Source organism: Mustela lutreola, chromosome 7 (genome assembly GCF_030435805.1).
Source record: "Mustela lutreola isolate mMusLut2 chromosome 7, mMusLut2.pri, whole genome shotgun sequence".
Lineage (NCBI taxonomy): Eukaryota > Metazoa > Chordata > Mammalia > Carnivora > Mustelidae > Mustela > Mustela lutreola.
Genome location: NC_081296.1, coordinates 101987048 through 102001590, shown reverse-complemented (window position 1 = coordinate 102001590; position 14543 = coordinate 101987048). Strand labels below are relative to the sequence as shown.

The 14543-nt window shown below is 35.0% G+C and overlaps 1 protein-coding gene across 1 annotated transcript in view; it reads left to right on the top strand.

Moving 5' to 3' along the window:
- MDGA2 (MAM domain containing glycosylphosphatidylinositol anchor 2) overlaps window positions 1-14543 on the top strand; it is an 879614-nt gene that overhangs the window by 620629 nt on the left and 244442 nt on the right. Inside the window, exon 7 of the mRNA XM_059182014.1 lies at window positions 1716-2045. Within this exon, the coding sequence (XP_059037997.1) occupies window positions 1716-2045 (330 nt within the window). The remainder of the gene's footprint in view (window positions 1-1715; window positions 2046-14543) is intronic.

Sequence of the window (14543 nt, the reverse complement as noted above, 5' to 3'; positions counted from 1 at the left end):
TATAATATTTTTTAAGATTTTTAAGTAATATTTACATGCAATGTGGGACTCCAACTCACAACTCTGAGATCATGAGTCTCCACCAACTGGGCCAGCCAGATACCCCTTCTAAACAATATTTTAAAGGACTTTTTGACATTCATATTCCTTCAAACTTCTAATATTTACTATCAATGCAGAGTGTGGTTTTTCTAGACAAGAGTATCATAAATATCAGATGGATAAAAATCAGATGTATAATCTATGAGTACAGAATTTGCTCTACGAATACATAAGAGTAAGGGTTATGTCTGCTTTGTTCATCATGTATAATCAAGGCCTCATCTAATACCTCATCAGGAGCCCTATAAATTTTTCTTGAATAAAAAGAAAGATATAAGCATAATTTTTGATACTCATTTATCTCTCCTCACTAAGATGCAAATAAAAGAGAAGGTGAAAATGTTGGGGGCTGATGAATAAAAAATAATTAAAAGCAAAAATTTTTAAGATTAAAACTTATCATCTCTAGTGCTTCTTACATAGTTCTTCAGATTTCCATGGTACTTCCGGCATTAATGGGATGAACTAAGGGAAATCAGGTTAAATTCGGGAATGCAGTTAAAAGGCCTCCATTCTCTGAGGATCTTCTAAATTCATGTAATTTCTGCCAGTGCCATTTATATATGGTTTGATGGTAAAAATGAATGGACAATATTTTATTCTGGTAATTACCTTGCTATGCATATGCTACATATTGTCATAGAGGGATAGAAAGTGATATTAAGGGAAAGGGAAATAGGTAGGATGTTAGTAGAGAGAAGAATATGTATATAAGAATCCCTGCCAGAAAAAGGAACATACCCTATTCTTCATTGAGTCCTGTAGTATCTATCATTCAAAGTTCAGAACTGGTGCCCTTAGGAGACCAGTAGAAGCCCCTTCAGAAGCCTCTGGTCATCTTCATTGCTGACCCAGGCTGTGAGAGCAGTACTGACCTTGTACCCAGAAAGCACTACTGTCGGAATACAGACACAGCATGTTTTCCAAACCATCTGCTGAGAGGTTCTTCTGGCCATCTGCACGAGAGAGCCAGCAAACTGTTTCAACTGGAAACATCTCTCTGTGGTGGAATAGGACAGTCACAGCAAATGTTTTGAAAACAATTTTCTTTTTCAGTTCAGATTATTTCAGCCCATGAAAATGCATTATGAATGTGAACTGACTCAATTCTTCCCAACTAGTTTTGGTCAGCATGTAGATAAAATCATACAAGAATTTTCTTTAATCTGACATTTGTGCAATATTTGAGTTGTCTGGGAAATTGTGCCTTAATTAAGGGATAACATAGATATCAAATTGGGCTTAATGATCCATTATTATTTTTAATTCTAATATTAATGATGTTATATAAACAAGTTGCATCATTTGTTCAAATTTCAATGGCAATAATGTTTAAGTATGATATAGACTTAAAGCATCTTTTATGTCACTGGAAGATATTACCCAATTTATAAAAACCAGTGTTTAGAGTCTCTAATTGACTTAGGTCTTCAGATATTTACAGGTTATTTGAATGAGGCTTATTGACATGCATGCTGCTTGGAAATAACAAACATATATGCATTTATTTTATTTTGTTTTACTTTATTTCAGCTCAGAGATGACTACCTAAGTAAATGAATCACAACATTATGGAAGTAACACTAACTACTTATGAAATTTTTATGTTGTAGCATTAAAAAAAGGACGATTTTGGATCACACCAGATCCTTATCACAAAGATGACAACATCCAGATTGGGCGTGAGGTGAAAATATCTTGCCAAGTAGAAGCTGTTCCTTCTGAGGAGTTAACATTTAGTTGGTTTAAAAATGGCCGTCCATTAAGAAGTTCTGAGCGGATGGTTATTACCCAGACTGATCCGGATGTCTCCCCGGGAACGACAAACTTGGACATCATTGATTTAAAATTCACGGATTTTGGGACATACACATGTGTAGCATCTCTGAAGGGAGGAGGAATATCTGATATCAGTATTGATGTTAATATATCCAGCAGCACAGGTAAGAAGCATATTTGTGATGCAAAATGTGTTCATATTGAGAATAATTTCTTTACATTTAGCAGACAAGTCTCCAGCCAAGCTAAAACCATTCTTATTCTTTAAGTTTCCTAAAACCAAAATCTAACATTCTGAATGCCCAATAAATATCATGTAAAAGACATTGCTATTTCTATTTTGATTTAGATTTATATGAGATTTTATAGAAATACTGCAAATAAAATTAATAGCATTGGCTATGATAGGTATAGGCTTCCAGTTTTTTTAATTAAATAATAGCTTTTTTTAATTAACTAAGAACCCTCTATAGACTCTAAAGTTATATTAATTAATAAAGTTAAACAACGAATGCTTATGGAGCTAAGACAATTTTGGAAACATTAAACAAACAAAATGTTTAATCCCAAGAAGAAAATACTGAGAAATAATTTAGAAGTACTCAAATATAAGATATATAAGAAATACATTTTTCACCAATGAAAACCAATGATAAATGTGTTAAACTTGTAATCAGATGTGACTTTCTGAAGAACGTTATGACAGAATCTCTTCACAATGAAATTGAGTAAAGAAAAAAATATATTGGAGTGAAATTCCTTCTTTTAAGGTTAGAAATGAAAAATATGATCCATTTTCTCCCAATTAAATGTACATCTGTAGATGAGGTAAATTATAGGATTATGGTATGGGAGGAGACATGAGCTCACCTATTAAGATGTTTGAAAGCCCTGTGATTCTGTGAACTGTAATCAGCGTGCCTCCAACAACACCAAAGTAGCTTTATTTGTTTTGCCAGCTTGTTACCAGAGTGAATTTCAGTTTAGTATTTTTATATAATTCAAGGGTGAATAATATGTGTTGAAAACGTAGACTGCACATGTAGCCAGCAGACCTACCGTTTTGAGAGCATTTAAACAGTTTTTCCTTTCCAGTCAGGCGGCATTTTGACTCTCACTCGGTAACAGACTGGCCTGTGATTTCGTGTCTTCTCATGATCTAAATTGCAATACACGCTAGATTGATTTTTCTCCTGTTGGGATTTAGGTCCATTCTTCAGGCTGACCAAATGTGCTTGCTTTTCACATTCTGCATTATTTCTAGGAGATAACCCATTTTTATCAGCTACCTTTAATGTAAAAGGAGGTTAGAGTGATGAGAATTACTTGTGTTTGGATAGATACCCTTTTCTAGAATATATAATAATAATAATAACTGTTTGAATAGTAACTATTATCTAACCTTTATTTCCAAATCTGTGCTAGCGCTAGGAGATGGATGCATTTCAGGATATCTAATAGGAAGCTCTTGATATACATGATCGTCATTCGGTGAATTTTTCATTCTGTCAACAAATATCCATTGATCGCATACATCAGTGTGCTAGGTGACATCCCACAGTGATATTTCCTGTCAGAGTGACAACAGTTTTGTAAGATCCAGGATTTTCTGTCCTTATTTATGAGTGACGATTTTCCAGAATTATGAGCATTGCTTTTCTGTTTGCTTGTTTGCCTGTTTTGTTTACTTACCGCTGTTGTTTTCAGAACCAGTGACACAAACCCAGATCCAAAGAATCCAGGTTGCTTTCAAAACAGACTTGTCTGATGGTAGCATGGTTCATTAAACTGAGATGGAAGAGGGAGCATAGAATGAACAGAAGAAAGGAGCATTATATAATATCTACAGGATTAATTCTAACATGCATTTTTAAATATACAACTTACATTACCCACTTCAAACTATGTGCTGTAAATGACAGAGAAGATAACTAGCATTGACTCATGAACTTTCTAAAAATCCTAAAAGAAAAATGCGAAAAGATGACCAGAAAAGCAGAAAACATTCGAGAAATGCCTCTTAGTTATGAAAGTTTACTTGTAATAAGTAACGTTTCTTAAATGATTATTATTCTGTCTGGTTACCAAAAGTAGCAATACCAGAAACAAAAGAGATATATGAAGTCCTCGTTCAAAATATACCCCTTTGCTGCCCCCCCACCCCATCTCAGACAGACTGGTTATTATCTGTCTCCTGGTTGGAGTGGAAGCTCCCTGAAGGCTGGGCCTTTGTCAGTACTGCTCATTGTTGTAATCTCTGCATCTGGAACAATACACGGCACTTTGCAGATATCAGAAAATAATAAGAAATGAGCTCATTTGTTCACATAGATTTCCTTTCTAGGTTTTCTTTCCTTCTTTTCACTCTGAAAGACTGGCATTTGGTCTCTCTCTTCCTGATCTTGTTGTTCCCCACTAACTTTAAGGAAAGTTGTTCAGCACACTAATTTATACTGTGATTTAAGATGTTATCACTCTTAGGGGCAAGAAGAGCTCCATCATTTGTAGTGTCCACTGAAAATATGAAGCAGACCTCTTGCTCAGAACTTACTAAGAATTTCACAATAGCAACATCAAAACATTAAGCACAGGGCCCTTCCAAGTTAGTCTGCATAGGTGTCATGGTCATGGGGCTGGCCTGTGCAGACTGTATTCTGATAGAGAGGCCTGAAGAAGAGGTTTAACCCAAAGGATGAGTCACTGAAGGCAATCCCATACTCTATTTTTATGCCCAAACTGGCTTTGGTGTTCTGTTTTGATTACAGTAGAATGGAATACCAGATTATAGTATAAAGATTTGTAGATCTAAGATTGTGTGATTCAACTGGTATCAAAAAAAAATTATTTTTATCCTCACATAGTAGAAGACGACACTTAAAGTGGTGCTTTAATATGAAATAAAGATATTGAAGATATTCTGGGGGGTAGAGTTTGAACAGTGAGAGTAACAAGCCATAACATGGAGGAAAATCTTGGACTCCATTAATTCTATGAACCACACAGTAAGATTCAGAGGAAATTCCCACAGATTGGGCCAGTTAAGTCAATTAGAAGGAAACTACTGTTAAGATATAAGTAAATATGTTGGGGGGGCTCTTAGATTCTGGATTTTGCTAGTTGTATCATTACTATTTTAGGGAATTTGGAATTGACCAGGTGGTCAGTGATTTTCTTGTGTTAGACATTTTCTATATGTTAAATGTAATCTATTTAGGGTGTTTGTCACACAAAATCTCACATTGTATCCTGGTTGCTACTGTGTACAAGAGACATACATGAAATTTATTAAGATGAGGGTGAGGCCCCATAAGGCACTTCTGCTTAATACAGTTAGAAAACTATTTTTTTAATTAACATATAATGTATTATTTGTTTCAAGGGTTTACAGGTCTGTGATTCGTCAATCTTACATAATTCAGAGCATTCACCATAGCACATACCCTCCCCAGTTTCTATCCCCCAGTCACCTCCTCCCTCCCAACTCCTCCTCTCCAGCAACCTTCAGTTTGTTTTCTGAGATTAAGAGTCTCTTATGTTGACAGCCACATCTCTAGATACAATTTTGAGGACTTTTAAAATTAATATATAAAATATCTCAGAAAGGTAAATCCTAGTTGACAGAATTTTTAATATTTAAAAAAATAATTATTTGATTTTATAAAAACTGAAAAGGAAACCTACATGTAGTTTGGAGTTTGCCTCATACATTTGAGTAACAGAAACTATGATATGTGATTATAGATTGTATCTTATTCCCACATTAATTCAACATTAACGTTTTTTCCTCCTAACTCTATAAACATTCAAATTATTTTATTGTAAGCATTTGTTTTGTCTGTTCAAAATCTGTGTTTCTGGTAGATTCTTCAGCTGAATGATTGCTCTATTTCTGGCCCTACATCATATGCTGATGGACAAATGGGCCTTGTTCTTAAGGACCTTACTACCTAAGGTTTCAAATTACTTAGTTATCAGATGACTTAGAAATAAGGCACAATCTATAGTGGGAAGGAAGCTCTACTTAAATTTGATCAGCCTTCTGTAGGAATGGTGAATGCTTTCTTCAGTATAGCCCGGGAAAGTTTCAGAGAAAAATGGCATTTGAGTTAGATTTTAATGGAAGTAATATTGTAATAGTGACAGTGGAGGGAGGGGATAGTTGGCAAAATCTACAGGATGAAGAAAGTCCCAGAAATATTATGTGATTCTTCATGTTCTGCTTTTACCATAGGATTAGTATTAATTGATATTAATATAAGCAAGTTATATTGGTTTCTTTCGATTTCATTGCTATCATTACTAAAGCTTACATCATACCTGTAGGCTGCAGATAACTGTAAAAACCACATTGTACTAATTGTGAATTACCACAGTAATTTAGTTTCACTTAATTAATTAAGTGAACTAATTAATTAATTTTCAGTAACTTGTCAGTTAAAAATAAATATACTGAAATTTTCCATCATTACAATTCAATTTCGTTAAATGAAAATCTTCACACATACTTGCTGAAAAATACATGTGCATGTAAGACAAAAATTCTGGCAACAGTTAAAAATCAATTCTTAAATTATTCTTACCTAATTGTTATTCATTTGAAAAAATATAATTGTTATCATAGATATTTAATTTTCAGAAGGCTTGCTGAAAAATATTCCATTGCTTCCTCCAGTGTGGTTCTGTGGTGAAGTCCTCAGGTGCTGTTAGCTTGCAGGCCCTCATCTGCATGACCTGATGGACCTGTAGGTTTATAGGAAACTCAGAAGCATCTGCATCATGCTAGAAAATATAAACTTTGAGATTGGGTAGAATTCTGATGTGAGACATCTGGTGGGCAAATAGAGCAGAAGACTAAGTACGGATTTGAGGATTCTTTTTTCCCTCTCATGTTAGAATACAGGAGCATTTTGTATAGCAGAAAATTGAACTAGATTTAGGGGGTTAAACCAGAGGCAGCAACAGAAGCATAGGTGCACAGAGGTGACTGATTGAAAAAATCAGTTTGAAATTTTAGCTTTGCTGCTGAGTACCTGACTGGTTAGTATGATCGTGACAGTTAACAAATGTCTGTACAAATATTCATATTGGTGGAATAAAAGTTCTTGATAATGTAGGGATAGAGTATACAACTAATAAGAAAAGTCAATGAGCTACAAGGCAAAAGAAAAATGACTAAGTCCAGTTCACTGATTAGGTTCTTTGCCCTTTTCCAGTTAAGGAAGAAGAGCAGCTCATGAAATTCTGATTAAAACTGAAGTCCTGTAGAATGACTATAGATGAATGATAGATCCTTTTATGTAACAGGACGCCATAAGTAATACCCACACATGTCAAATCTGACTGTGCTTTGCTCAGAGGAAGCTTTCATGCAGTCAAAAGTTATGTAATTGCTTCCTAAGTTACTGGACCCAGAAAAAATCATTTTCTTCCTTGACTCCAAAATTAGGAAGTTCAATCCATAACCTCTAAATTAATGGTGAAGAACAGAGGCCAGCAATTTTTTTCTGTAAAAGGCCAGATAGTAAACATCTTTAGGTTTGTGGGCTATCTGGTTTCTGTTGCTACTATTCTACTCCGCTCTTACAGTGGGAAAGCTGCCCCAGACAATAAAATGAATGAGCATGGCTGTATTCCAATACAACTTTATTTACAAAATCAGGTGATAGGCCATATTTGTCCACAGGCCATGGTGTGCTCATCTCTAACCAAGATTTCAGAACTCTATTAAGAAATAAATAATGAACTGAACTCTGTGGAAATATTAAAAAACTAAATTAAACCCAGTTAAACCACAAATAACTGTTATTAGTCTATACAATCACTATATATTTTCTAGAGATTGAGGCAGAATCTCAGTCTTTCTTTATTCCTCATTCATCTGTATATCTTATTGAGTCCCTTGTCTGCTAGGGTGATCAGAGCAAGGTCTCCTGAAATTACTTGAAACTGCTCAAGTGTCATTCCTAATATATAAGATTTTCTACTGCCATTCTATTCTGCTTGTGGCCTCTTCCACCTATTTTATATCTGTTTCTACATTTAAAAAAATTTTTTTCTTTGAATGGTTAAGGAGACAGTGATTAAAACACAACTTTAAAAAAATGAGACACCCAGAATCTCCTGATTATGGGGGTGAATGGCTGATTGGCAACTTTTCACACTGGCCTCAGGCAGGACTGGTTCTTACAGACTTAATTTACTTTCAGTGCTGAAGCTTCCCCTCTTAGTTGACTCTTGTGCTTATTGGAAGGGGTATTATATCTCTCCTTGATTTGGGCCAGAAAGAAGAACTGTATTCTGAGCAGTGTGTCAGTAGGGAGACTGTTGCTCCAAAAAACAGTGAATTAGCTCTTCTACAGTCTTCTTAGAGACTGTTCTCTTCTCCTCCAGTGTTGGGATGGAAACTAAATGTGGCTAGCATATATCTTTACTGTGGTATATATAGCCTTAAATTGCTGTTGTACCTAGTGAATTTCTAAGAGAGACACTGAACTGTAACATATAGTTTTTAATCGCCACATACACAGAATGTTCCTTAGGAAATATCAGGCTATGCATAGTCATAGAGATACCTAATTCGTTTCATCTGTGCTTTCAGTAAAGGGATGGTTTGACTGGTAGCCTGTATGGTAGGCACGGTTATCGAATTCATATTTAGATACAGTAAATTTTACCAAGAAGAGTATTTTATTTACCTATTTGAAGCGCTACCTATTTGAAAGTAACTTTTACTCTTTAAATTAAATGTTTTTATTTTTAAAAAAATTTAATAGTTTGGAATTATTTCTTCTGCTTACTTAGGTGAATCTCGCACTGTTTAGTGGCTGATGCGGGTTTTCTACAATGGAGACATGTAAATGCAACAATCTAGAAGTGTTAGGAGTGGCTATGGAACTTTTCTGGAATCTGTGTTTGTATAATTATTATGGCTTTTATTTAGATTGTATGTTTAAACTAATAAAAGAGAAGTAGTATAAATAGCAAAGTTTTCTAAAGATATTTATACTCACTCTTAAGTAAGTTTAAGAAAATATCGGTTGTCTGCAACAAATATTATTATTACTCGCATTCCGTTTTATTATTATTGTCATTTGTTTCAGGCACCATTAATGGAGATTTTAGGTTTTGGACTTAACGTCCAGTTCTTTGTTGTCTTTGATAACAACCATGCAAATAGTCAAAAAACCCTTGGTTGAATATTTTCAAGGTAAAGGTACCTTCATAAGGCTTACCAAGTACCATATTAAAATATGATGAATGACCTAAGATAAAAATTGTTAAATTACACAAAATTGAGGCAAAGACCTTTACAAAAACCTGAAATTTCTGAAGTTTTCTTAATGGAGATAGGAATGCCACCACAAGAAATGTACACAGTATTTATGGCTCACATTGTGTTTTTTTCCTTCCATCTGGTATATCTGACATTTATTTCACAGTTTCTCAGCTCTAAAGAAACTGCCCTGAGTGGAGGAAGGTGGAGGTTTAGCAATTTAAATTTGAAAGGCAAGGTCAACTGACAGGGCAAGCAAGAATAAAGCCACGTGTTCTAATATGACAAAGAGAAATTAAGTATAGCTGTCACCTGCAATTCTGGGATAAATTCATGAAACATAGTGTACATTCAATCCAAAAAAAGTTTTATTTGACAACCACAATAGGAAAGGAGATACTGGTAGAAATAAAAATCGGTAGGATCTAATTCATACTTGATTTGATATCCTAGTAGAAATACACTCGAAAAACTTTAATAACAGATGAAGTCTAGTGTTGCTTTACAGACTATCAGAGAAATTTAGAAACATGTCGAAGGAAATGTTTTAATCTGGTCAGCAAGAGTTTGATGGAGCAGGTGGCCTCTGAGCTAGATGAAAGATTAAAGGGGCACCTGAGTGGCTCAGTCGTTAAGCATCTGTCTTCAGCTCAGGTCATGAGCCAAGGGTCCTGGGATCAAGCCCCACATTAGGCTCTCTGCGAGGCGGGAATCCTGCTTCTCCCTCTCTGTCCCTGCCTGTGTTCCCTCCCTCCCTGTCTCTCTCTCTGTCAAATAGGTAAATAAAATCTTAAAAATTAAAAAAATAAATAAATAAAAAGAAGGATTAGATGTCACGTATCTTAGAAGAAAATGAATATAATTCAATCCCATTCACTCAGTCAAGAATGACAAAATAATTTTATCAAAGGGGTAGTAGGATCAGATTGGTGTTTGGGGGCCTATTCATTGCATGAGACTTCAGCGATCTGAAAAGAGATAGAGAAAGAAGGGTGGAGAGGTAAAACAGCTATTTTTAAAGATAGTTTTTATCTCTAAAAATTTTTTTAGAGAATTTTTTTTTTTTTCTTAGAGAGAGAGAGAGCTAACAGAAAGGAAAATTTTGTTAGGAGGTGATAAGGCAGTGGAGATAGGCAGTCCTTTATGGATGTGTCCTGAGAGAAAAAACTGGAAGCCTTAGATAATAGAAAAAGCAGGAGCTTCAATCAAGAAGGTCATCTGAGATGTCTGTAAACCTCTTTGCATCTTAGATTCCTTATCTCTCCATTATAGCTTTGGGATATTTTTAAGGAAAAGTTTGAGGAAATAGAATGCAAAAAAAAAAAGAACATTAAAAAAATATACAGACCGGAGGGTTGGGGGGAAGGACTGTTTATTCAGCTGAAGAGATTGATAGGAATCAGATGAGGCCTTGAGGAGCACTCATAACCTGTCCCGTTAAGGGCAGTTTAGTCAGTGGCCAGTGGTCTCAAGTCAGTGTAAGAGAGTCTGACTGACATCAGACAGTGTATGTCATGAGCATGTCCAGGGCTTATGAACTTAGAGCCAGACCCATTTTTACCACTTAATAGCTTTATGACCTTAGGTCTGTCTGGACCTCAAAATTTTTCATCAACTGGGATCAACTGGGTAACTGATTTTTAAATGGTGTTCCAATGACAACAAGGGATTTGGGGAAATATTTTAGGTCTGTCTGGACCTCAAAATTTTTCATCAACTGGGATCAACTGGGTAACTGATTTTTAAATGGTGTTCCAATGACAACAAGGGATTTGGGGAAATATTTTCAATGGCTACGGCACTGCAGAGGAACAGTAGATAACCATAGATAATTTACCCCTCCTCGCCCCCCTCTTTACCCCAACTCCATTCAGAACTAAGCATATATCTCTCTTATATTAGGACTTCTATGTAAGATTCTATTAAGACAAAGATTCTGACCGAAATTCACATGCATATACATGTGCAAATGGTTTAAACACACATAGTTGAAAACTGTTTGGTTCTATAAGTTCATCATCCAGCCTTTCCAAACTATATTTTACATCTATGATTCCAAAATGTTATACCTCAGTAGTTTAGAATATGGTAATGCCACATTCTGAGTGAGAGATACTAGGTTTTGGGAGACATTTGAGAGGACAGATTCATTTGGGACTATTTATAGCTGAGTGGTTGGTAAGACATCCTTGTGTTTCTGGTGACCGACTAAAAAAAGTCAAGTTTGATGACCACGGGAAAGGTCAGGAGTAAAACACGATTTCATAAGCAGTTGCAAAAATATATAGGTTGGAGGGTTGAGGGAAAGTAGATGAGCTTACCCAAGAAGAGATTATGAAGCAAAGATAAAAGATATCCAAGGAAATGGTGGGAAAAAAAGCAAAAACCATGAAGAAAATGAGAAAAAGTGTGGTCAATGGAAATCACAGAAAAAAGAGCTCCTCAATTTGTGTAGAACTGGGGGGAAATGTATGTACTTACAGCATCGTTAGGGCCTTTAATACCTCTTCATCAGCATGAAGAGGCATGTAATAGATTACATTTGATACCTTAATAATGATGCATGATTTTGATAATGGAAGCAGCTTTCATGTTCCTTCAAGTGAAAGTGTTGTGAATTGAGGGAGGGAGAGAGGAACGGTGGGACAGAGGGGGAGAGATTTATAGAAAGTAACATTGACACTAATTCTCTTTGCAATAAGATCATTTAAATAGGGAATATTTGAAATGTTTTTAGTTGGCCTTATTAGTAAGTTATAAATTGTTTTGAGAAGTATGGATTTTATCATAGTTTTTGCTACTTACTTTTTTTGAGAGGGCATAATGCAAAGATTTGCTACATTAATTTCCTATTTTCTATAATTGTTAAATAAACATTAATTGTGCTTGCCATTAGAATTTTCTCACTTAAAATTGAATCTCTGTAATTATGGAAATGAACATTGGATTCATAGTTTTTCTCTAGTTATTCATCTTAAAATGCACTTCTTTCCCCCAAATATCAAAACAAAGTTTCTACCTTACAGGTTATAGTTTAACAGTGGTTAGTTAGCTATTGTGTAATTACTTTCTATGTGCTGAATATTTTCTTCATTTGGCAGAGTTAAACATTTTTTTGGAATTCCTGGATTACATTAAGATAATAACAGGTCAATGAGAAGTACAAAAGAATACCCAATTTGTGCTTCCTATACTCTTAATCCTTTTAAAATGCAAGCAATGGAGACATTGGAACTATCTGAATTTTAAGTCAGTCAATACAGGTTTCTCTAATGAGGACTGAACACCATTAGTTAGTTTCATAATTTGCATTTGAAACTATAATAACTATCAATAATTTACTGGAGTAAATTATTACTACACTTTTGACAATATGTTCATTAACTGATGAACAATAAATGTCTCCATCAAATTTTTATTTAAGAATGGAATATAACTTAAGGTATATTATTTAAAGTTATAGTACCAAACTTCACTCTGGATCTTTTGCCTATAGGAGAAGAGATTTGTGGGAAGTAACAGTGTATGTACTATTTATGTAATTATGATCACACCTCAGAATTTTATGTTTGCAGATGACACTGCCAATTTACCATTATCAACTGAGGGACAGAGAAGTGAATAGAACTAGAAATGGAGACTAGGCTCCTAGATTTCATAGTTTGTTCACCATTTTGCTTGTGGAGCAGAAGCTCTAGAATCCTAGATCTTTTGGCATTAGAACAATTATTTTAGTGATTTAATTTGTTTGTAGTATGTGGGTTTCATTTTAGAGTTTAGAGTGTCTTAAATGAAAGCTATTTATTTCAAGAGCTCTAAAACAAAAAATTAGAATTACCATAGTGCAAAGAACTTTCCCCAAAGAATATGCTTACAAATGAATACATTTTAATAGCAAAAGGACCTCATTAATTTTCATAGTCTTAATTTCTCATCCTTTATTATGGCATATCAATGAAGTTAGGAAAGAGATTATATAAATTTAGAAAATCATTACAACTGGAATGTTGGTGATATAATTTTGGGATATGTATGAATTATATATTTTTTTAAAGATTTTATTTATTTATTTGACAGACAGAGATCACAAGTAGGCAGAAAGGCAGGCAGAGAGAGAGGAGGAAGCAGTCTCCCCGCTGAGCAGAAAGCCCGATGCGGGGCTCGATCCCAGGACCCTGGGATCATGACCTGAGCCGAAAGCAGAGGCTTTAACCCACTGAGCCACCCAGGCCCCCCGAATTATATCTATTTTTAAAATAAAAGATTATTGGGGCAGGTCGTCAGACACCACTTTGTAAGACATTTTTAAAATATTTCTGACTGTCTCATTTACTGCCATGGATTTTAAATATTGAAGACATTTCTTGATTACCTAATACCTTTCATTTTATAGAGAGGAAAATGGGCCCAAAGCTTAGGTACTTGCTTACTTCCTATAGCCACATTCTGAATTAAGTTTACAATCTCAGATTCAAAATCCAGTATAAGAGCTTGCAGCACACTGTACAATATTATGTATCATAAGTGGATCTTTCTCAGGGATTCTGAATTCAGTTACCCTCTTTGATAAGGGCTTTGCATGGAAGGATCACTAAAGACAGGTCTAAAAATATTCTGAAGGATTCAGGTAACATTCTAGTTGGATCCTGTGACCATGCCATCTGTTGATGACAGAGCACAACCGTCTCCCCTACTTTGAGAACACCACTCCAAAGAGTGTTAGGATGCTAGGTCCCGTTTACTAGTCTTATTCCAGTCACAAAAGCCAAGTGGGACCTTACGCTATTCCAACCAAGGCACATAGCTTGAAGAGTACTCATTCCACCAAAGAACACCACTTTCAATATTATATTAGGTTAAAAATCCTCTCATGTAGCTCAACATAATTATACTTATCTTCTGGAAAAGGGTGGGCCCAGGGCTTGGGTTTTTAAAATACTACTTTACTTAACCACATCTGGGATCTGAGTGGCATAATTTAAACACTAATGGTAACCCTAGAATATACATTAAAACTTACAGCACACAAACATGGATCACATTGTTTATGGTGAAGCATTTTTTTTTTTTTTAAATTTTATTGCAGTATGACAAAAGCCCGGAAAAATGCATGAATGTCAGCATGCAGCCTAGGAGTGACAACACATGTTATATAACCACACAAGATTTAAGAAACAAAGCTCTACTCTATGCTGAAGATTCAAAGTAATTTATAGACCACTGAACACAGAATACCTACTTATAAAAACAAACAAACAATAATCTAAGAAGTTTGGAGTGTTGTTATATTCCAATTGCTGGGCTAAACCCTTTAATTTTTTTTTAATATTTTATTTATTTATTGGTGGAGGGGGAGGCGTGAGCAGGAGGAGGGGCAGAGGGAGAGGAA